The following is a 23,223-nucleotide window of genomic DNA, read 5'->3' as shown; positions in this document are numbered from 1 at the left end:
GTTTCAACCAGTCCACTGCCAATACGCTAGGAAATCTGTCCGAAAGTCCCAATACAAAGGGGTGCGCTGGCCGGTAGAAATTCTACGCGACGATGCATGACTGATCTATGTGCAAATATCTGCTTGCAGGATACGCGATATTCGCGCTACCTACCGGTCGCCGCACCCCTCTGTATGTAAGATGTTCCACGAAACAGGCAGCAATCCGATAGAATAGGCTATCACCTGTCCTGTTGGGAAGAAAGAGTGACTGCTCGCATTCCATCTCTTGACCCCTTCCGCATCATCATCGCCACGATCGAATGCAGCGGGCATCCTCTTCAACCGATCAAGAGGGGGCACCGGCATGAGATAGTATCGAACGTGGCGGGGTGCTACGGGGTTTCTCCGCTTTCCAGTTACCGGGCGTCTACCACTCCTCGTATCCCTTCCAGGCGGCAGGAAAGTTGCTCTGGAGTAGATGGCAAACCTCAAGCCCGAAACATAAAATGGCTAACAGTCCGTAGCAGAGCATTGGTTTTACTTCGCATGCGCCACTCCTCAATGTTACTCCTTTGACGATCTTTCCCGGCAGGACCAGTCCTACAATGGGTACTCTGATCAATACCGAGAAGCTTCGGGTACTCTACAACGAGGCCGAAAGCAACAGACACGAGGCATACCCTACGCGCTTCTTCAACTTCTTCTTACAGAAGATAGCTTTTCCCGAGGAGGAGTACTGGATCTCTTCGGAGCAACCGCCGACCGATGACCCTTCGGACCGGAAAAGAGTCGACTTGGTCGTGAACTATTTCTCCCAGGACTACAAAGTGCGAGTGCTTTGCTTCACAGAGCTGAAGAGAGGGAGATCGGCTGAGAAAGCGATCGAGGAGAATGAGGATCAGGCGATGTACGCTGCGTCCAGTTACTGCCATGCTCTCGGCCTGCCATATGTCTACGTCATAAGTGCCTTTGGGGCTAAGGCCAGGTTTTTCTCTTACATGCGGGATGCAGACAGTTTCAACATGATGCTTGCTGGGGATGACCCACTGAGCGTTGCGGACACAAGAGCATACCAGGACCCTGACACACCGTCTGGAGCCGCTTACTGGACCCGGGCGATTGAGAGGATGAAGAGATATCCCCCGACTTCCGTGGCAGGAAAACAGGAGGCGCAACCGCAATGGTCCCAACCCAATGTAGGAGTCTGGAATGCCCCAACCCCTGTCGTTGCGAGCTCAGAAAGGCATGTTACTACCGTCTAAAAAGATTTAGCGCTGCTGACAGTGTCCTAGAGAAACTCGTGAGCTTCAACAAGAGGTCTACAGCGACGGAACAGCGCTCATCAAGCCGCATGGAATGTGGGTATTCCGCTTGCCTGAGGAGAGTCATTACTGATGCGTGTCTAGTGCCTTGCATCTAAGGAAGGGTGAACACTTTTCCCTAGACAGCATCTACTATGAGTGGACCGGCGCCCGTATGTACCGGCATGAAACCCCTCGACCAGACGTCTGGTACTTGATCTACTCGCAAGGTCGTTATAGCGGCACATTGCAGTTCAATCAGGGTCAGTGGTGGAAGCAGGTTGATGGCGAATGGGTACGAGCGTAAGCCGGTGTGCTGGATCTATTCATTTCATATTGTGTTCCCTTGGACCCCTCGGCCTTTAGCGGGAATTCAACATATCCCGGAAACATGTCGCGAAGGCTTCGCGTATCCTTATTCAACCAAGGACTCCATTCGTTTCAAGTTAGTAGAAAATAATGCAAATGAGTGTTTTCTTAAGCATTTTCGAGGGGTTTCTCCTCTGGTAATTCTTAAGATATTCAGCACGGAACACAAGTAAATTGAATCCCAGAATTGAACTTGATTAATGGCTACCATGGTCTCTAAACTACCATCATGCACTTCATCGCTTGCAGTACTCCTTACCCAGGAACTTTCTCCAGATGGCTCGCCGCATATGAGAACCACCATACAAGCTTGCCTTTCAGTTCGACAGATACAGAGGATGAGGAAGAAGGGGCTGATTGTGCTGCATTCCCATCGAACGTAATTTGTTTAATGAAAGGTTGGCTGCAGATAGTCTCACTTCTCCAAGACATCATTTTTGCGCCTCGCACCATACGGACCTCGGCATGAAAGGCTTTCTTCACGTGCCATTGTCCAAGAACGGCGACCGATCCATCTTCGTAAGTAATCATCATACCAACAAGTGGCTGATGAGGCTGGCTAGTGTTGGTATATAGCTTGACAGTTGAGATGTTGTTGAGCCGTGCTTCGGAATAGAACCACTCGAACCCAGAAGCTCCGGGTGGACCTGGTAGATCTGTAGGCCACAACAGTGGATCATCGCGGGTGAATACGGAGGGCAAATTGCGGCACGCAATTGCGATGACATAGGTACGAACATCGTCTTTGGTTAAAGACTTACTGTAGCAGATGTCCGTAACGTCACCGTCGGCCTTACTCTGTAGTGAAGTGAAAGAGTAAAACTCCCGGTGTTCTGGTGGAACATGGGGGCCAAGTGTATAACTCCTCCCTGAGTTCATGCGAACCTTTTCAAAATTTAGTAGGACTTCTAAAGCGGTTCGTGATTCTACTTACAACTAGTGCTGCGGCCCGCTGCTGGTCGTTGTTTTGTCGTACTAGGATCCGAGAGATGCACTCAGATTTTTGGAAAGGCAGGAACACGTACACCAAATTGCGAGGGCCTTGCTCATTCAGTGAAGGTAAATCCGACTCTACAGTTCGGCTTTTGACATCTGTGTGGCTGTGAATGCTGGCAATCGCGCCAGCACAAAAGCATATAGTAATGCCAGAGATACTTTCCAGGGCTACGTGTTTCAGGCCATATGGTGTATTGGGTAGCCGCGTGCAATCTCTGAACGTGTTGTGTTCCCGTAGCGCTACAGGATTGGGTGTATCCCAGATCTGGAGTTCCGACCCTGGCATCGGTAGACGTACATCCCGCATGATGAGTGGCTAGAAAAAAAAAACCCCGTTAGCCAACGGGCTTTGCGAGCCGTTTTTCATCAGGAACGAATTAAGAAATTATTGACCCTACTGACCTTTAAATCGATTTTGACCATGGTGGGGTTGCGGATTACCTTGTACCAGATGGCGTTGCGATTTTTGGTTCCAGGATCCTTATCTTCCAGTAGCTGAAGGTCTACGACACCAAGTTCCCCATAGCAGACGATAATCTTACTGTGATGAAAGCCGGCCTCGAGCTCGAACCATGGATCGTTTTCACACCCTTTGTAGATGCCGCGGATATATTCGGTTCCGCAAACGCTAATTCGTTTGAGAGAGTAAGAGTCTTTCCAGTCGATTTCTTCAAGTCTGTTTTTTTCTTCCAACTCATCATCCAACAGGGTTTTGAGTAGGCGTTGGTGTTCGCAAAAGATCAATGCAGGGTACTGGTAGTTGCAGGGCCATACCAAAGTCGCAATAGATAGACGGAGTTCCAGCGGAAGCCCCAGAAAATACTTCGAGAAAAAGAGCTTGTCCGGATGGTTGGGTGAGATCTCTTGTTCAAATGACACAGCGGCAGCAAAACAATGTTCAAAAAGGGCCTTCTGCTTTTCCTCCTTTTCTTCCGCGCGTACAGAGATCACCGGAAGCAAAAGAGTCCCGAGCATCCAGAGGATGGCATAAGATCCTGGTACATGGCGTTTAACAAGCAGAAAGCAGTCCCTATGAATCAACAGCATAGAGGTCTGTTCTCGTGGTTTGGGATCGTCTTGGGCGTTTGTCAGTTGGAGACTTGGCTTTGGAATAGCCGCTGATAAGCCATGCGATTCGCATGTCTCCATGTGGCCATCGCGGAATACTGACGAGAGCGTTAGAGCCTGTTAAATGCATGGTGAGGGTGGCTCTACGCTTGAGAATTTTCCCTTCCAACAACGACCGTTGACACAGAAAACATGTATGCTGATCCGACTTTCGAAGCTTCCTCATCGCTGGATGGGTGGGGGGTATGGCGGAGCGACAAGAGTTTTCTGTGTAGTTGTAAATGGGAGATTTGTGAGTCACCAAAAATCGTAGCAGCCACGTGTTCCTAGCGAAGCAGATCTGATTGGACATACGGTTTCACAACTAGCAGACGTGAAACAACCTCTCGGTATGTAGACGAATCCAGCGACCGAGAGCGCTTTGGTGCCGTGAGTGACATGGATGAGCCAGTGGCTAAAGGATGTGGGTCAATCCTTCCACCGGCGCCGCAGTGCGCATCAGGTAGCCCTGAAGATCAAGTCTAGCGGTTCAATACCCCGCTCATTACTGTGTAGAGAGGAGAGGTTGCCACAGTTGCGGCCTTCAACACGTGATCTGCAGTCGACACGAGCTGCATCGTAGAAGCCTGATCGAGAGACATGTGGATCCTAGTGTCTGGCATGCAACAACCCGGCGTCGCACTCCGATGTAGGGGTGATGTGTAATTTTTGCCAAGCGGGAAACCAACGTTACTCCTTCATGGAAACAGACAACTGAATCCCTGCCAGACATGGTTGGTGCGTGATCGCCACGGCCCACCGGGCGCTTGCTCTTGCCTCAGAAGCTCAGACCAGAGTATCCGACGCCTGATGGACTGATCCGAAACTGGATGGCGCCTGACGGTGCGTATCGTAGTATCCAATGAAGTAACGTGCCACATCCAATGGTAATATGCTAAGCCTTATCAGGAGGGTGACTCATCTATGGTCTGAGCTTCTGAGGCAAGGCTGTGCTATCCCAGCAGATACCCTTCACAATGATCGGCGCGGTCACGCGGGTTTGATCATTATGCTCAGGGAATTTTAATATCTATTCAAGAACGACCGTCAAACGCATAGTACGCAACAGATAAGCACATGGCTCTCTTCTCATGGAAAACACGTACAACAGAGGAGCTGCCATCTTCTTTAGCGTCTCGTGCGGAGTCTTGCAGACTGATGAGTGCCCCTAGCATACAAGTGACTGAATTCCTGCCCAGGTTCGTTGCAATCCATGCGCGAATGTATTTAACTTGATCCTCAAAATCGTAGGGAATAGGCATCGATGGCACAGGCGTCACCAAATCGTGAGCTTCTACAATGAACGCATCCTGAAATCGTGCCATGGTAGCATCAAACTCAGCCAGCTTACATTCCCTAGCATATATTCCAAGCTTGAGAAACCGGGCAAGGTATATCTCATGCGTCAACGGATGATACTTCCAAGTCGATAGCAGCCACTCCTTCATTTCCCAAAGAGGATTTGGATTCTTCAAAAACTCAGGACCGCGCAGCCGCATGAGCGACTTGACCGCCGAGTCGACAGTAGTAGCCTCAGCCAGCAGCTCGTCGACGCCAGCAGGTTGTGGGGAGTCTGCATCCGTAGAATCCTTTCCGGTCGGCGTGCCCGTGACGGGCGGGAGTGAGATTATATGGCCATCGTTAATGGTGCCCGCGTCTGCTTCTTCCAAGGTCCGTTTCCTACCCCTTGGAGACTCAATCTCCTGCCTGAGGTGAGGATCTCTTGGCACAGGAGAGGCGCCAACACCGAGGGCATCGTTCCAAGTCAACACGTACGAGCCGAGTTCAAGATTGTTCTGGAGAGGAGCAAACGGGGGAGAATGTTGCGATGGGCTCGCAGGTTCCATTCGATCTTGGGTTGCGGGAACGGCCTCGTCGTATGTTGGTGGGTTATCGTCAACTAACGGATTCCATGAATACCTTTGTGACGTAAGCATCTCACAGGGATGGTGATTCCAGATGTTCTTCCCTCCGGTGCGGCCCCTCCCGTACGTTGACTCTAGATCCAAGTGTGGTGTGACGCTATCATCCAGTTTCCATCTCGCACTGGCAGCATCTTGCGTGTGCTGGAGATAAACTTCAAATTCGCTCGTGTCTACCAGCGACTTGAGAAGTGTGACCAGTTGACATGGGGCACCTTGAAGCGGTCGTTCCAAAGGTCTCTCAAGGGCGGGCATGACGACAAAGGCATTCTCCTTGAGGGTGAACCTCAAACGGAAAAACACAGACGATCCCTGGTTGTAATTTGCTAGTTGACGAATGGTTGGGGGTGGTATCTTCGCGGAGTCGATGACAGCGGTCGTTACGAGCGCGTGTTCGGCGGGGACGACTATGAAAACGTTTTTCGGCTTCTTTCGTTGTGCGGGGCGGAGCGTAAGCGGCAAGTGGAAGGAAATCAAGGCTTCGTTCGCTGTCTCGTCGCGTGCAAACCGAAGCGTAAGCTTCGCTGTGTTAGATTTGTCCGATGGGAAGACGCGCCCAAGGTGCTGGCGCCGGCCAGAATGCGTATCATCCCATGCAATCAGGACTGGCTGCTCTAGCACAAGCTTCAGGCCAGCATTTCGAACCTGAAGATGTGAATCAGCGTGCTCCATGATGGTTCATAACGTGGCAAAGGTTAAAATGCTCCCCAACGGCAACGATAATTGAGTACCCTCTTCCCACCTAGGCTTCTACCAGTCGTGTCGGCTCCAGAGCACCCTTGGCTCAGTGCGCGTTAACATTCACAGAGAGAGGCAGGCCAACCCAAGGGGAGAGTCTGTGCAGCGTCGGACAAACAGACGTGCGGATCGCGCAGGATGTGTCAGCACAGCGACAGACGGACTGACGCATTAGGATGGACCTGGATCTGCTCTGGGTTGGTGGATGCGGCGTTTGAGAAGATGTGGCAGTACTATGGTGGCGAGGACAAATTAGGTTGAGGAGGGGAAGTTCCTTCACGTGATCAAGTACGCTAATCCGTTTTCCCTCCAACCGCCACTTCACCAAAGACAGTGGATTGGTCTACCATACACCTGACACTTCCGAGGATCGGGTTATGCGGGTATCCCGGGAAATACCCACAATATGGGCCTCCTGGTTTTCCTTACTGGAAATCAAGAAATAAATCCGCCGTGCAGGACACGGGGCAACATCAAATTTAGTAGGCATTTTCAACCCTTCCGTGAAAGCGCTTTCAGTTGTGCGCACGTGGATCTCGGCGTTCCCGCAGAGACCCCAATCACGTGCTCCAGGCCCCGCTATCGATCGCTCACTAAGCTAAGCAACTCCGCACCCCAATCCGACACGCCTTTCCGTTGCGATGCACCAACTTGTAGCTACTAAGGTCGCTCAGCTACCAGCATAACGCTAACTTGCAGGATGAAGAGGGGGCTCGCATACTCGGATGAACAGTGAACTTGTAGTGTACAATGAAGAGTATGAACCGTATGTCGATTTAACGTGTTGATAAAAGCAGAAGGAAACGAGACCTCGATACATCGCCAGACATCATATGCTCTCACATCTCTCCAGCAGTAAACACCCCATCAATCTACTTCAAGCCGAAGCGCGAGTAACCATGCCAGCGTCAGCCGCCGCCATCAATGTGAAGCCACAACATGGTCCAGTTTAGTCACCAAGGTAAACGCCTTCTTCAGGGAAGACCCAATTTTCTTCCGTCAGATCGGCTTGGTCAAGGTAAAAGTATTTTGTAAAGATGAAGTGATCATCCTCCATGAGAGTAGTTCCAGCCGTGGGGTCTTCAACCGCCACGGCGCATGATGACTGAACGACCGGGGCCAGGCACGGATCCGAATATGGCAGCGGTTCGCGCCTACTCTGCGAAACACATGTTGGTGATTCAAGTTCAGGCTCCGAATTCTGCCCAATGGATGTTGGATAAGCGTAGTCGATGGGTCTTGGCGTGGTAGCTGCATTTGTTGGTAAATCCTGGCTTTGAGCGTTGAGCTTTGCGCGCTGCTCTGCTGCACCGACAAACATATTCCGCAGTTCTTCTCGTCCAGCGTCGGTCAGAGCGTCCCGAGATATCACGCACTGTTCGGAGAAGCAATATACCTGCATACTTTAGCGTTGCTCTCGACAAAACGGGCGTACAAAACTTACTCCTTCAACGGTTTCCAAGTCAAGAGTTTCGAACTCCATCAACCATGCTGAGAGTTGTATGACTGTCGTTATAATAAGCTGATTGCTTATTTCCTCGGAGCTTCCTCTTTAGAAAATCAGTCATCCCATTTAACTGAAAATTCCTTCATTCGAGGGTTACATACCTCTGAAACATTAGATCACACCACCCAGTGTAGAGGACGCAATACTGGGAGACGCTCGGACAGGAGTCAACCTGCCTCTCTTTGCAACCTTCACAGGGGTGTCGAAGACCGTGTCTTGTCATCCTGAGTCTTTCTGGCTTTTTCCCTTTCGCGTCATTCAAACCTGGTGCAACAGCTGTTTTACTATTGTAGTGGTGCTTCTCGCGTTTGCCGAAGACGCAGATGGCTAGGTTGGCCTTGCAGCGGCCACACGGGCTGGAGCCATTGCACTGTTTTGGGTCAGTTGAGGGATCAGGCAGAGGAGTGGAGGTGGACTGACCTTGAGCTTTATGAGGCGACAGCGGTTGCATGCCTGGAGGACGCGCTTGCGAATTTTGTTGTCTCTTGAGGAATCCATTGAGGGAGAGCGCTCTGCAGGTAGGGTTTGGTGGATAGTGAGAGAGCCGACAGCAGGTTTGGGAACTCCGTCGCCCGCTAAATGACATACGGGAGAGTCAATCGTCACCGTGGGCTCGATACAAAAGCGGGGAACTGTCGAGACATCTGGTGTCTGCTGGCTCGCTGCTTGAGTGCCCGTGGTTGTTTGGTTGGCATGGGATGGCTCTTGCCCTCCAGTTAAAGGCATCAAGCGCCTTTTTTTTGCCCCCAATGCAGGTGGTGGCATAGCCTTTGTATTCACCGTACGACCGCCTTTGCATATAGTAAGCAGAATGAGATACAAAGGAGATTTATGGGTGCGTTCACTTACTTCGGATCTCTCAAAGGCCCAGGCTGTATCAGGAATGACATTTTACACTTCAATGTGTCCCAATCCTATGTACTGGAAGGTGTTGAGGCAGAAGTCGAGGTCCGATGGATACGTATCCATTGCCTTTTTATATATCCAGACGTGGCATCCAGTTGTGCGAACGATAGCTTCCCCCGCGAGAGTTTCTAAGAAAGAGCTCCACCATGACAACCTTGCATTCTAGTAGAATGCTGGGGATCAGAATACGCCGCTGGGAAGATCGGAGCCATACCCAGGAACAGCTAGCCATATGGAGGCCACTTGACCGCTGTGTGGCAAGAACAGCGGTCGAGAGCTGTTAGCACCGGCGCTTATCCGGGTACAGATGACCGGTTCAACCGCACGATGACCCACTTGCCCCCTCTTACGCAACTCCCCTGTCTCCCACAGGAATGATTTGACACCGTGTCAGGCGGTCCAACCCACCCTTGCTCTGTCCAACGTGCCGATGTTGCAGATGTCTCACTTTTGCTAGTCTACCGGTGCGGCGCGTCGGGGAAGAGGGAAGGCCCCGTGGCTGCGTGCAGCAGTCCCACTTATCGAAGCGGCGCAACAGACTCGCAACCTGTTACATGGCTACGCAATACATAAAGAGGACGCCGGTGCGTGCATAGGAGAGCCTATCCAATGCCCAATATGAACAATCGACGCGAAAAGACCTCGCCTACAGCCGACTCAAATCGCAGTCCAACCACTCATTCGTCTGATTCTCCTGTCCATCGTCTTGTCAAGTTTGCGCTCCTCGGAGGATCTCTTTCGGATGAAGAAGAAACCATTGAGATTGCATACGTTGAGCCTGTATGGAGACTTCGTTCTTGTGAACAGCAGGCATTGACTAAGTAGCAGGGTCTCTCTTTGGTGCAGGAGTACGCCAAGCTTAGTGGGTCGCGCGGGGGACGGAGCTCCGGCCAGAATGGTGTGACACCATGTGCCATTGCTCACATGGAACCCAGGGCGGGCGCGACGGGCTCCAAGCACGAAAGTAGAAGAATCTCCGGTGGAGGGGGTAGAGACCCTCGGTACAGAAAGAACAGGAAAAAAAGGAAGAAGAAGAAAAGCGAGAAAAGAAAGACAAAGGGGAAAGGGAGAAGAAAGGAGAAAGGGAAGAGAAAGGAGAAAAGGGAGAAAAAGAAAGCTCACAGAAAGCCAAATGTTAGAACGGTTCTCAAGCTGTGGAGGCGGGTTTCCAGGATTTGGAATTAATCCTCACGCGTTAGTTCGTATGTGATAGTCAATCAACATCTCGCGCTAGCCAGTATAAAGGTTTTGTGGGGCACATCTTGCCAATGGATGACGAGAGCACATTTGACCCACGCGGAAAAGCAATCCTCGGCTGCTCAGCGCTTCAGCCATTTGTCTTGCAACACGGGCGGCGTAATACCTGGTCAGGACCGACGGTGGGGCCATAAACAAAATTGAAGGATCCGTGATTCCTAGTGGGGCTGAAGTGCCTGCTGACGTTTCTGTCTCCAAAAACCTCAGTGTTCATCGGGTTCTCGTCGGGAATGCCTAGGGGCGTCAGCAAGGTGCTGGGCCCCGCCTGCTCGTTACTCGATGCTGACCACATGACGGCGTCAGTGCTGACGTGTCTGTCTCCAAAAACCTCGGTGCTCATCGGGTTCTCATCGGATATACTCCAGGTACCCACATGGTCAACGCTCTGTACTAACAAGGTGCTCGCTGACGTGTCAGTCTCCAAAAACCTCAATGTCTATCGGGTTCTCATCGGAAGCATCCAACGGTCATTTACATGATTGTGCCGAAGAAGCACGAATGCTCATGGCATGGTTCAAATGTTGACCGCATAGTAACGCTTAATCTTGGATGATGGACATCGGATTCCGGCAGGCGCTGAAATAGTTCGCGTGACTGCACGAGAATGGCAGGTGGTCCGACTTGCGTCAGAAATGAGGCGTTCAGTGAAGCCGCGCTTGTCGGTGCATCCAAATGCGTGCGTCATGCGGACACTTCGCTCCACGGCTAGATCTTGACCAGCACCAATCGCCGTCGTAGCCCCATATTCGCCTCACCCTGTGCTTTTACTATTATTAGGAGACATGTGCAGCAGAACGTTTTCCGCCAGCTGTCATGGTGGACAGAGATGTTCATGGTTTAGTCACTCTCACTTTGCCGATCACTTCCTGTAGTTCTATGTGGCAACGACGTTTTTGAAGAATGAAGCTTTGAATTTCTATAGCTCGTAGAATGTCAGGTTCCCATCTCGCTAAGCTTCTTGCCTCCAGCCGGATCCATCATCACCGAAGAGACACGAAATCGTCCCCTGATCAACGAGCACGGCTGCGGGACGCTTCGTATTAGCCACGACTCGGAGTATCCGCTTGACTTTGTCGCTCTTTACCTTTTTGTTTCATTCCTCGGCGGCTTTGGCGTGCCTGTCGTGTCATAGCCACCGCGGTTCATGTCATTTCCCGAAGGGTCAAGCTGGGGCCAAGTCAGTATGTCATCGACCGAAAGTCCATATGAGAGCACCAACTGGTTTTGTCATTGTGAAACTCGCAAATGAGTCAATCCGTACGTCAGGTTTTGAGATGGAGAGTTGCTTGTTGGACTGTAGCACCAGCTGCGCGTGGCACGTATTTATAGTGAAGACACACTTGCTGAAGGATGCTGCAGCGCAGCTCTTGTGAGCTTGGAAAGTGTGCCAAAGGTCAGGACTCGATCTGCCAGCGTCAAGCGGCTTTGCACTAGCCCTTTCTTCACCATCCACCCTGTGGGCCAAGTCAGGATCTTCGGCTCACAGGGCTGCGTGTGGCCTACAATACGCTGCGGCGCGCAAAGGCGTGCCGGGATTTCACGCGATGCATGTCGCCCGGTGGGCAGAGGAACTACCTTGGCTGCATGAGAGCCAGCGGCGCGTCAAGACCGTGCTCGTGCTGCGACGTCGTACTCCATGTGGGCCCTTGTCGAGCGCTTCCCGCGGGATTGTCAGTGGGACCCATCACCATGTTATCTGCTAGCCCACAATTGGCCAGGATCGCTCCATGGAGACGGTCAGTGTGCCTTCCGGTGCTGCGAGCAGCTTCTCTGCTCTGCAACACCGAAATTAGCTGTTCAGTTACGGTCATGCGCCCGCAAGCCACACGAGTGTGATATTGCCTCTGATGCGCGCGCTCTTGCCCAAGGACAATATATAACCCTCCAAGCCCTGCACCAGTACTTCACGTCAGACTCCTGCGCCCGCCCATCCACCCAATCAGCTTTGAATTGCAAGCGGACAATATGTGTTACCCTACGCCTCCAAGCAGTGAAGCCCGAGAGACGGAAGATCATTTGCAAAGTAAGTCTTCAGAAGCGGAATTTGCAGTTCGCGGTGACTCAAGGCTCTATGCAGCAGACGTAAACGATCCCTTTGACAATCTTGTCTCCTGCTTTGAATAGGACGATTCAAGTACATCCGGCGCCTCGATTCTCGATGAGCAACATAATGCAGAGATTGGACACGGGACTGAATTCAACCACCCCGACAGGTTGCCATCGGAATGGGGCAGTGAATCGGAGGGGGAGACTCTTGGGCCTGAGAGGCTTTCGAATGGTAAATCTCATGAGGTTCAAGCAGGAATATCTACTGACTACGGCACAGTTGGTGCAACCATGGAGGAACCATCCGGCTCTTTCGGCCCTCTTGGAAGCATTGTCTATGCTCTTGAACTCCGCAACGACATCATGGGAAGAGGAGCGGAATACCGAAAGAAGATTGCCGAATGCTTCAAGGTCGATCAAGACACTCTTTGTAAAATGGTCGACAAAGGCCAAGTTCAGGCGGCTTTTGTGAGCAGCACTGGACCTGACGAGTTCGAGATGTTATGTGGGCAGGTTTTGCGTTTCTTGTGCCAGAGCAAAGCTCTCTACCTTGACGATATTTATGTGCTGAAGCCCGTGGAGGATTGGTCTGACTGGAAAACCATTGAGGGCCACGAGACTGACAAAGACTCTTACAAGAGTTACCTAGCGCTGATGGAAGGGGCATCATCTGCTTTACTCTTCAGAGCACCTGGTATTAAGAGCTGAGTTATGATGTATCAGGAGCTTAGTTAATCACACTTTTCGGCCTTACGCCCTTTAAGCTTACTTTAATTGTGTATAAGGCGCGAGCTCCCTTCCTAAAAGATAGCTTTGGGGAATCTTCCCGGGAAAAGTATATTTTAAGTGAGCCAGAGCCTATCGGTTGGTAATGCTGGCTTTGTGCGATCGGAGTTACTAAATCGAGCTTCTCCAGAGCGTATCATAACTGCGCGCGTGATTCCCTGCTGCAACTGTTTGGGCTCATCCGCTCATCCGCGGGATCGGCCGGGCTAACGTACCGCTCGGACGACGACATGGGCTGTGGATTGGAATACTTGCCTAATGAGTAAAACCAAGGTAGCGGTGTAGTTTGCGTCATTGCCAGCGCGGTAACTCGCGTTCCATCTTCGAGTGTGGAGCTCTTGTATGATACGGGGCTTCGGGTACAAAGTGGCACTGAGACCAACAGGGGGGGCCCTGGATATACAAGGATGCGATGGAGGTGCGCTTGGGATGCCATGCATGTGCTAAAGCCCACGGACCTTGGGTGGGCTGCTCTCTGATGGCTTTGCAAGCGACAGGTCTTGGTGCTGATCTAGACTGGACTGCGTCAATACAGACTCGGCAATGCCGCCACGTCTTCCCCCTCACCTCGCCCTCGTGTCGCATCACCTAGCCAGCCGCAAGGCAGAAATGCGGTGAGGATGCTACCACGGTGGATGGGACGTTCTGAAACGACACGTGACTTGGCGGATTGAAGATAAAAGGAACTCTTGCAGGCACCACTGTAATATCCGCCCATAACACTTCCCCCTCCATCATCCCACTGTAGTTTCGAAAGTTCCGTCATAACGCCTCAATGGAGACCTATGTCACCGATCCGAATGCTCACCCTCCCGCTGGATCCAGCAGCGTCGATGCCTGTGTCGCTTCCAATAACACTCAGGCCTGCTCACCTGCAGATCAAAAGAATTGGTCCGAGCAAGTCCCTACGCCTGGTGGTGCGTCAGTTACTATACCCTGGGCTTAATTGCACAGTCTAAACTTTTTTTAATCCTCGGACAGATCCAACGGAGACCGAAGAGAATACCTTTGACCACTACAATAGCCACTATGCCACACCTCAAGCCGGTGTCGATGCCATGGAGGACACGCCTACCTCGATTGAGTGCGATATTGTGAGAGTCGCACGTGACCTTCCGTACTACACAGAGAACTTCAAAAGCATTTCATACAATGGACAAGAGGTCTGCTTAAATAGTCCACTGAACATGGCGTTCCTCGACGTCATTAGGTCCTTATCTGAGCCCTTAAAAGACACTGAGCCGGGGATGATTTCTGAGGGCTTGCGGAAGTTCAAGTTGATCCCCAGGAAGGGAAGGGAAGCTTCAACTCCGGCGGGTATGTCCACACATGCAAGCGTAAGTGGAAACAGTACTAATTCCTTTGCGATCAGGCAAACCGATGATAGATCATCCACTCGACCGTTATGAGAAGGATCAGCATGTCTCTCAGTCCAGCTCCAGTGCTGAGACACTTCCAGACACTGAGACACTTCCAGACACTGAGACACTCCGTGAGAATGAGAGCAAGGAACCGGCTGAAGCTGAGGCAGGCACGAAGAACCATCAAGAATCCAGTAAGTATTCGGGTATTGCACGGTTGCTTGGGATGCACACTTATAAAGAAGCAGCTCTGGAAAGCTCCTTCCATACCTCATCCGCCGCCGACACTGATCAGACAGGCTCGACTGTGGCAAATCCAGACGTCTGCGAATCAACCCTACCCATCAAAGAGTTCAATGACTTCTGTGCCAAGAACGGTCCGTCTAATATAATCAATATCTGGAAGGAATCCGCTGGGGATATTCTCCCTGACGTAGTGAGCTGTTTCCAAACAATCTCAAAGTTGGGCAGTCATCTGGTCAGCATGCGCGAGTTCATGAAGATCATGGAAGGGATACAGATGGAGACCACGAAAAGGATCAAGGTGATCCACTGGCCACCTGCTGATAGGACCTCGGTGGAAGAAGAGGCTGGCACGGGTGTCGAAGAGCGTTGCGCTGATCCCGCTCAACGTCATCATGACCGGGTCACGGAAGCTGTTGGCGTTGAAGACGGCCCCGCCTCCTCCAACCTTTTAGAGCGGGGTCGGCGACACGGGGCGCCATCCCTTGGGAGCGGAAATGCTGACAGTGATAAAAAGAATCGAGGTGGCGGGTTACCATCAAAGAAGAGACTGCGAAAGACACAAGGCTCTGATCAACACAAGAGGATAAGGAAAGAACAAAGCAGCCGGCCAGCTACTGAAAAGCCGATTTTCATAGATCTCACTGACTTGGACGGAGATGAGGCAGTCCCGCAATAGAGGTAGTCTTCCAATGTACAAGTTTCCAACTCCTGCTGTAAGAAACGTATTCAATTGATGATCAAAACTTCCAAATATGACATGAGAAGTCTTAACTATGCCCATACATTCTTTATGTGCATTGTGCATTGTCCTTCTGTGATCGTATTCGGTGTCAATGAGGGTTAACTGGACCAGTTCCTGACACCCCTACTTCCCCGGTTCGTATATATCCCCTCCATTCTCACGTTGGCAGAGTCCTGGGTATTTTGTACACCGCATAGTTGACGCGATCTCCCTTGAAACCTCCCATGGACATATATATGTTCCGTTCGTTCGGATGGTAACAATTGACCTTCTCTGCCCTGGAGAACAGGGTGCTGTTCTTTGTTATCCTAATGTACTCCATCGGAGGAGGGTCCCTGAGGCCACGCTTTGACCGTACGGGTTGAAGTAGTCCCTTTTTCTCCTCGTCTATGCAATACCTGATCAGTGGTGCAAAATCTGCGAGCGCAATGACGCCGACCCCAAAGCTATCAAGCCATAGGTACGTCTCATCGACGCAGCCGAGATGCATCATCAACGTTATCAATTGCCTCTGAAGGGCCCATGTACCTCTTATAGACATCTCCGGTGCGTTGTCGAGTACCACATATATGCTTAGGCACGGTAGGTTGAGCTTTCTCAGGTGTTTCCGACGCGTAGAGTAGTTGTCCTTGGGCGAGAGCAGTCGGGGCTGAAGCAGGTAAGGTCCCACAATAAGTACCTCTGCATTGAATCCCAGCCCCTCTAGAGTTTTCATTATACTACCAGACCAGCTTAGAGTAGTAAAATAGTCTCTCCAGGGCTGTAGGAGGCGTCTTTCATACCCTATCAGCGGTTGGCCAATTGCTTGGGAGAGATTGTATACGTCTGTGCTGGGTAGAAAGACTGCCACATGGAGGTAAAGCTCTCGGATGCGAAGGACAGATAAGAGATTCATTTTGGCATGCTCTGTAGGTCGTGCCTCTCGCTCTGCTTTTAAAAGGTTTCGTAGGGCCACTTCCTTACGCGAGAGTATTTATAGTACCTAAGCGCGCGCTTGAAATATTGGGCTCGAACGTACAAAACGCTAAATATAGACTGTCACTGCAGTTAACTGCGTCCTTCAAGGTCCTGCAACCCGGGCGGCAAACATAAGCGCGCCTTCTCAACGTTCTATAGCCCCGCAAAGGCCTAGAAGCCACCGGGTACCCGAGTGATCGGCGAGAACCCCCACCCTACCGATAGGGCTTTCACACCTTGGGAGCAAGGGTGGCCGCAGTCGCTAGTTCACAGGTCCTTTCAATGATAGTCACCCAATGCAATGTATTAAAACTAGTGCTCTACAAGTGAACCGCTATTCTGATGCTTTCGCTTTCGCCTTTGCTTGCTGCCTTTATGAGAGACGGAGGTATTCGGAGTGATGACGTCCGTAGACTCCACAGATGCCGCCGGCTCGAAACCTGTAATGTCCTGGGTAACTCCAGTCTGCTCTGAGGGCTGCGTTTCAGACAGTTGTGGTGCCGCAGGGATGACACCGAGAGGTAGGGCTTCGATGGCGGAGCAGATATTCTTGAAGTGCTTGGGCATCCACCTTTCGTAAACGCTCTTAACAAATTTGTAGCTTGTCCATCTCTCCTTGCCGTCCAAGCCCGTGAAGTCGAAGGCGTGGATAAGGTGGCGGTAATACATTGTCTCTTCGCCGTCGATGACTGGATAGTGGCCGTAGATCCGTACCATCCGATGGTCGTGGGAGATGGAGAAGCCAAGGATGGCTCGCTGAAGGTCCTCCTCGCGTTTGACACGCCTGAACAACGCAACTACTCCTCGCATCGCGACTCCCATGCTATGCGCGTTCTGGCGGTCAGCTACATCGAGCGCCGCGGCGCCGCACTTAACCTCGCATGTTAAGAACGGGAAGTACATAAGGGAGGTAGCCTTAAAGAGTGACTCGTCTTCTAGATCGCCGATGAAGGGCTCGAGCCTCTTGATCTGTTTCTGAGTAAAACAATTCCACCTGAAGCCAACAGAATAGTCAGGCTTTGGTTCCGGTCCATAGATTTTGATCGAGCCGCTCCAAGTCTCGTTCGTGCTCTCAATCAAGCGAACAAGATCCTCAGCACCGGCTGCCGCTAGGTGCTCCGCTGAAGGAACGATTAGGAGACCAATGTCCCGGATAACCCTTGCCTCGTTTTTGGTTTCAATATTGCGACATGTAGACTTGAACAGATGGTCGCAAAATAGGGACTGTTGGGGTACCGTTTGCTCTGCCGTAAGCAGGAGCATGTACGTCTCCTTACTAGTCTTGGCGACTCCGGCCTCATCCTCCTCCATAAAGACGCCAAATTGTGCAAGGTGTTGCGTGTACAACGGGTTCTGGTACGGAACGGAATCTGATGCCGTGTCGGTGACGGAGTCGGCTCCCCGCGCCCGGCGGCGGAGGGAGGAGGACGATGACTTCTTCCTAGCAAGCATGGTATTCATTGAGGCGTCGGGATCGAATGGCTCCTTGGGCCAGCGATAATCATGCTTTCGCCAGTAGTCGATGGGATTATTGTAATTCTCGTCCGCAGTCTCCTCCCGGGCAGCGTCGACGGGAGCAGATCGCGGTCGTTTTTGTGCTTGCTCGGGGAATTGGAGCGAAGGGGGCTGAGTCTTGTGCAGCTTTCGTTTCTGGAGAACACCTTGCGCTGGATAGACCTCTAGCTATGAGACCGTCAGCTTTATCACGACCAGCAAAGGAATGCGACGTACATATTCTTCTGTCGACTCGGCCTGTATAGATGAAACGGGCTCTTGCAACTGTCTAGCTGCAGCCAGCTGTCTAAGCTTCTGTACGCGTTCGCTCTTGCGGAGGGGTGTCGAAGCTGCTTTGCGGATTCCGTGCAGCTGGTCTCCTTCCTTGCGACGTCAGCGACCGGTAGAAACGCACGAAGGCACCAAGGTTATACCAGAACTCGCCGCAGTCGAGCGATACAAGGATCGATTCGTAGAAATCCGGTGGGCACTGTTGCAAGCCATGCTGAGCAGAGATGGCGGATGCAACTGTATATGGCTTTCTCGGAGACACAAGGTGGGAGACTTGATGGCGCGCTTGGGCTGTCGGGCGGCGTTACCTGTCGTGCCCGTGTCACCGGCCAATTTAATGACCCGGCCACAGCGTCAACTGGACCGAGCGTCATGACTCGCCGCATGACGCCCACCCGCGATCGTCTCTCGAGGTGCACAAAGACTGCAAGCTTTGACTGAGCTGATCCGTCCCACCGCACAGGACGTCCTCGAACAAAGCACCCTAGCAAAGTCCAACTCGAAGAGCGACCGGTGCAGCGCTAATAAATGCGGGGCATCCGCGGTGCGATCAGGCCGCGTGCTGCCAGAAGCAAGAAGCAAGAAGCCGCACCGAACTGCCAAACGCATGCTGTAATTTTCGCCCTCTGGAAGCTAGGGGGAGGCTTATTCTGGATCGTCATGGTCTACCATACTCTACCCCGTAATTAGGGGTGCGATGCCCTAAGTATCGTTGCCAACATCTCCACCGCCATACGGCCAAAGGGCACGGTTGCGTCGTTGAAGCTGAGCCGAACCGGCCGTAGACCACAAACCTTCATGTCCATAAATATATCTCGCTCCAAGTTCTTTCCACATAGGTGTCTGTGCACGTGTCATTTAGTTCCATGAAATGGGAGAATCAGCAGAAGGCTCAACTCCATCCAAGCCGAGCGGTTCCCGCTACGAATAAAAAAAAATGTAGTGGAGAGCGGCAAGATATGTGTCAACGTCCATTGATTTCATTAGATTTCTGATCTAGATAACATGGCCATTTTCAATAGGGAAAGAGGGCCTTTCACCATCGAATATAAACTCTCCGTATTCCTCGTTCGCGCCCACACGCAACAAATACATGTATGCCTGGGGGCTGAGGCATCCCGTGACGCCACAAGGAAGCCAAACAGCGTCAGGAGACTCGGACAGGAACTTAAAATCCGACTTTCCCTTCACGTGAGATGCCCAGAACAGATCTGAATGAGCTGAGGACGTGACATATTCTGTCGGCGTCTGGTACAGCATAATGTCGCCGAGTTTCCAGAAGCGTATTCCCCGAACAATTTCGTAGGTCCATTCCTGTTGAAATACCGGTTCTTCGAGGGGATTGTGAACAACAGTGTTGGTGGATCGGGGAGAATCTATCTTGTGAGCCATGTCCAATGCCATTTTAGGTGATTACTTACCAGGGACGTTGGAGCATCCACTGACTTCCGGTGTGACGGCATCAAGTGGTTCTGGATTCCATTAGCTGTTGTTCGTTAACCTTTCAGAGGGATTACTGATACGTACTCTCTGTGGGTCCCCAGTAGCTCGAAAGCGGCTCTTGCTGAGGCTCGTGGTATTCAATGGTGCCCAGGTGTGGATCCATGAGAATAGGGAAGGGTGTGGCTGGACGAGGAACGGGCTCGGTGATTGCGACGACGAGGTTTGGGTAGCAGCTTTCTCACCCAGCCGTAAGCCTTATATACCCTGAGGGTTGTTGTAGCCACTCTTTGCACGTGAGCGCTCATGCAAGAAGTCAGCGTTCCAAAACACGGCAATGTCAATTATTATGGACCTTGCAGGGATGACATGCATCGTGACTGGCCAAGGCCGCCGTGAAATCACTACGAAGTTCGGGAAGGTTGCATTCAGCGCACATTAATTTCCCAAACAGTGATAGGATGGTCAGAGAGGTCGGGGTAAGTAACTCCACCCACGATATGATGGTTTAGTCCTGAAGCCTCTACATAGCGCTGGCGGCTTACAACCCAACAACTACTAGGAGTCGCTAATTCTAGCTCTATCCCTTCAAGCTCTGCAGGAGAAGTGACCAACAACTCATGGAGAATCAGAAGACCATCAGTACAGGGAGAGATTGGGGGGTGTGCAAAAACCACCGCTTAGAAATAAGTACTGACTCGATGCCTGTCTCTTTTGAATCCTTAGCCCCATGATTATTGCCCTGAGTATCCGGTTTGGGATCATCACAACAGTGCCACATGAGACCTACTGCCGATGCCCGGTCATGGGAGCTCGGAGGATCACCATCCGGCCTCGTAATGGAGCGCCTGCAGCATTGGAGAGACACTCCCACCTTTCAGGCAAATACTCCGCTATAAGCGCGACCTCCCTATCTCTCGCCATCGAGTCAAGAGTCAAATGACTAGCCCACATATTCCGACTCACACGAGGCGGTGGGGCCAACACCACTCTCCCAATGCGAGCTTGCTTGCAGGCTAGTGGTCGGTCATGTCTACGCGTAGGGGGAATCAGGGCTATCTGTGCAGTAGCGTCTGTGGGCTCGCATTTCCCGTTTTATCTCCCTGATAGCTGCAAGGATGCCTGCATGTTAGCGGGGCAGCATACAACAACGAGCCTGGAACAGACCGGCAGTGGAACCTACCGGTATGTTCAATCGCCTGGATGGACGGCTTCCTCCTACTTCAAGGGCCCGCCTCAAAGGCCGTATGCCCAGACAAGACGATCAGCGCTCCATGATGAACCCGCTACTCAAACCGTGTGGAGTGGCATCGCAAACAACAAACGTTGCCAGTGCTCTCCAAACGATCAGCGCGTTGTGCGTTGGCCGGGAAGTAATGGCACTGGATTCAAGAGGCCGCTTCTGGTCATTGCCAAGACGGCGGGGCCTTTCCCAACAATGTCGGGGTTGTACACTTCGCGAATGTTTGCGCAACCACGTAAGGAGCCTCACCGGCGAGGTCGATTGTGCACGGTTGTAGTTCGACCACCATTCCCTCCATGCTCATCGGGTTCTCATCGGGATCATGCAGCGCTCGACACAGCGGGCCGACTGTACGCAGTATGAGACCCTGACATGACGTCCCCACCGTCATCCCTTCCACTTTTCATCAGATTTGTTGACCGAGAGCATGCCATATCGTCCGAGCACCGTTACACACAGGGGTATTGCAGCCGAAGCCTGACCAGGGAGCCTGCAAGGATAGTGTGATAGATTGAATCGGCTGTATCTCCGGGCTTGGCCGATGACCATCTGATGACATCTTCACCGCCATTCTCTCCATGCACGCCGGGTTTTCATCGGAGACATGATAGAAATTAAAACCTGACAAATAGGAGATGGTCCCGCAGTTATCGGTGGGCCCAACGCACGCCACACGCGCGGTAAATCTATCTCTGGAAACATTGCAGGGTTGTCCTCAACGATCAGACCCAGTCTGTTTGGTGGGCCGTAAACCCCTTGTTCCCCACTCGGCCTTGCCACGTCAGCTGTCAAGCATCGGGTAAGGGATCACCTTTGAGCCTCAACGTACCAATCAAAGCCTCGCTCCATGCGCTTTTCAAGAGTTATATCATCATGAGACCATGTAAGGTTCATTGTCCTCACAAAACTCCCTTTTCAGTTTGAGCCGCCGCCCCACCGACGGTGATCCCGCGCGTGCCGCCGTCCGCGAGTCAATCATCCCAGTTTCTTGCCCAGACGTTCTATTGTTCCTTTTTTTTTCTCGACGCAAGTCTCGCTTACAATGGCGGCACCTCTCCGCGGCCAGACCAAGGCGGAAGATATCCGGAATGCATATGGCTTGACCCTGCACCAATGGGAGCGCTTCCTCGTGAGTATGCGTGCAAACAAAGGACAAACACATGTTTACTCATCACGCACAGTGGCATACAAAAGAGGAAGCAAAAACGCTCTTTTATACGCACGAGTACTGGACCAATTCCAAAAAGCCGGACGATGTTCAATGGATAGATGTGGAAGGCGATATCCATGAACGCTACTTGAAGAACATAAACGACCGACTGGAGAAGTGTCACGTCACGGTTGACTACAGATTGATGAGATGGCGCCTGTTAATCTTGATGCGGAGGAAGCCGAGTAGGTTCAGACTCTCCGGTGTATAGCAGCTCACTAAAATCCGTGAAACAAGAAAAAGACGAACAGGCAAACGCATCTGAGCCGAGTGCGAACCAAGAAAACGACGAACAAGCAGACTTATCTGGGCCGAGTGTGAACCAAGAAACCGACGACCAGGCAAACTCATCCGAGCCGAGCGCGAACCAAGAAAACGACGACCAGGGAAACTCATCTGAGCCTAATTATTCAAAACTTCCTTTCGATCCTATCACCGAAAGCGGTGGGCGAAAGGCCAATTGACGTGGGCGAGTCACCCATGACGTCTATGTTCGATGAAAAAATTCCCAACTTACCGGCTCAACTAACGGGAATGCCAACGATCTGCCCGCTGCGTCCCCAGAAATGAAGGAAACTTGTTGAGCGAGGGGACTTTGGTTTTCGTAGTATGAAGCACAAGCAGCGAATTTGACTCTTGCTCTGAATTGTGTTACCTTCTTTGTCTGTGGAACACTGCTGATGGTGGCTTGTCCCTTCTTCTCCCCAACCCCCTTTCTCCTTTCACCGCACCATTTGATGCCCAATGCGACGGTCCCGTGTGCGAGGAGGAAAGAGCTCGTTAGGAATTTTCCGTCTTTTTGCACGCGCCGTGAAACTTTCGCAAGTGCATATCGATTCCTGCATAGCAATGATAAACCTTTCCGCAGTCAAACATTGGACAAGCAAAACGCCGAAATTTTTCGGGGATATGAGATTTCTCATGCTGTCTAGCAGACCAGGGTGAAGTAAAAGGTCTTTCGTGTCGTGGGCAGCCAGGCAGCCTACAAAATGGGCGATGAATCTGCGCGCAGGGCTCCAAAACGATCCAGAAGTCTTCGGTCCTCGATACTTGGTTCGCTAGATCCCAAATCCCCTCGAATAGATTCCTTTGAACATGGCGGCTTGACTTGGACTGCGACTCTGTCATGTCCGTCAAGGGCAACAGTTCATCTGAAGAATACCACTTCCGCAATACTCTAAGCCACTGCGGTGCCTGACTGAGGATTTCGCTCGCGTGAAGGGTCTTGCTCGCGCGAAGGGTCTTGCTTGCTTGAAGGGTCTCGCTCGCGTGAAGGGTCTTGCTTGCGTGAAGGGTCTTGCTTGCGTGAAGGGTCTTGCTTG

The 23,223-nt window shown here is 51.7% G+C and overlaps 7 protein-coding genes across 7 annotated transcripts; 4 read left to right on the top strand and 3 right to left on the bottom strand.

Moving 5' to 3' along the window:
* Positions 1-587: 587 nt before the first annotated feature.
* On the top strand, positions 588-1,590 carry LTHEOB_12976 (NRPS-like enzyme; the record flags this gene model as incomplete). The annotated part of the gene is made up of 3 exons (XM_035509902.1): positions 588-889; positions 1,275-1,340; positions 1,389-1,590. The coding sequence occupies 3 exons, from the start codon at positions 588-590 to the stop codon at positions 1,588-1,590; spliced, it is 570 nt and encodes a 189-aa protein (XP_035362921.1).
* Positions 1,591-4,789: 3,199 nt separating this feature from the next.
* On the bottom strand, positions 4,790-6,349 carry LTHEOB_12975 (Cytochrome p450; the record flags this gene model as incomplete). Its single annotated transcript, XM_035509901.1, has 1 exon — positions 4,790-6,349. The coding sequence occupies one exon, from the start codon at positions 6,347-6,349 to the stop codon at positions 4,790-4,792; it is 1,560 nt and encodes a 519-aa protein (XP_035362920.1).
* Positions 6,350-7,364: 1,015 nt separating this feature from the next.
* On the bottom strand, positions 7,365-8,420 carry LTHEOB_12974 (C6 transcription factor; the record flags this gene model as incomplete). Its single annotated transcript, XM_035509900.1, has 5 exons — positions 7,365-7,811; positions 7,860-7,965; positions 8,024-8,111; positions 8,187-8,292; positions 8,343-8,420. 5 exons carry the CDS (start codon positions 8,418-8,420, stop codon positions 7,365-7,367), a joined length of 825 nt encoding a protein of 274 aa, XP_035362919.1.
* A 4,002-nt stretch (positions 8,421-12,422) lies between these two features.
* On the top strand, positions 12,423-12,839 carry LTHEOB_12973 (Multispanning membrane protein; the record flags this gene model as incomplete). The annotated part of the gene is made up of 1 exon (XM_035509899.1): positions 12,423-12,839. The coding sequence occupies one exon, from the start codon at positions 12,423-12,425 to the stop codon at positions 12,837-12,839; it is 417 nt and encodes a 138-aa protein (XP_035362918.1).
* An 853-nt stretch (positions 12,840-13,692) lies between these two features.
* On the top strand, positions 13,693-15,094 carry LTHEOB_12972 (DNA-binding protein; the record flags this gene model as incomplete). The annotated part of the gene is made up of 6 exons (XM_035509898.1): positions 13,693-13,834; positions 13,899-14,234; positions 14,290-14,472; positions 14,578-14,655; positions 14,716-14,982; positions 15,039-15,094. The coding sequence occupies 6 exons, from the start codon at positions 13,693-13,695 to the stop codon at positions 15,092-15,094; spliced, it is 1,062 nt and encodes a 353-aa protein (XP_035362917.1).
* Positions 15,095-16,535: 1,441 nt separating this feature from the next.
* LTHEOB_12971 (uncharacterized protein) lies at positions 16,536-19,614 on the bottom strand (the record flags this gene model as incomplete). The annotated part of the gene is made up of 4 exons (XM_035509897.1): positions 16,536-17,906; positions 17,955-18,097; positions 19,430-19,480; positions 19,536-19,614. 4 exons carry the CDS (start codon positions 19,612-19,614, stop codon positions 16,536-16,538), a joined length of 1,644 nt encoding a protein of 547 aa, XP_035362916.1.
* Positions 19,615-21,733: 2,119 nt separating this feature from the next.
* Positions 21,734-22,365, top strand: LTHEOB_12970 (uncharacterized protein; the record flags this gene model as incomplete). The annotated part of the gene is made up of 3 exons (XM_035509896.1): positions 21,734-21,820; positions 21,873-22,086; positions 22,139-22,365. 3 exons carry the CDS (start codon positions 21,734-21,736, stop codon positions 22,363-22,365), a joined length of 528 nt encoding a protein of 175 aa, XP_035362915.1.
* Between the last annotated feature and the right edge of the window lie 858 nt (positions 22,366-23,223).

Source organism: Lasiodiplodia theobromae (assembly GCF_012971845.1).
Source record: "Lasiodiplodia theobromae strain AM2As chromosome Unknown scaffold_91, whole genome shotgun sequence".
Classification (NCBI taxonomy): domain Eukaryota; kingdom Fungi; phylum Ascomycota; class Dothideomycetes; order Botryosphaeriales; family Botryosphaeriaceae; genus Lasiodiplodia; species Lasiodiplodia theobromae.
The sequence above is the reverse complement of the archived record's forward strand: the minus strand, read 5'-3'. Positions and strand labels throughout refer to the sequence as shown.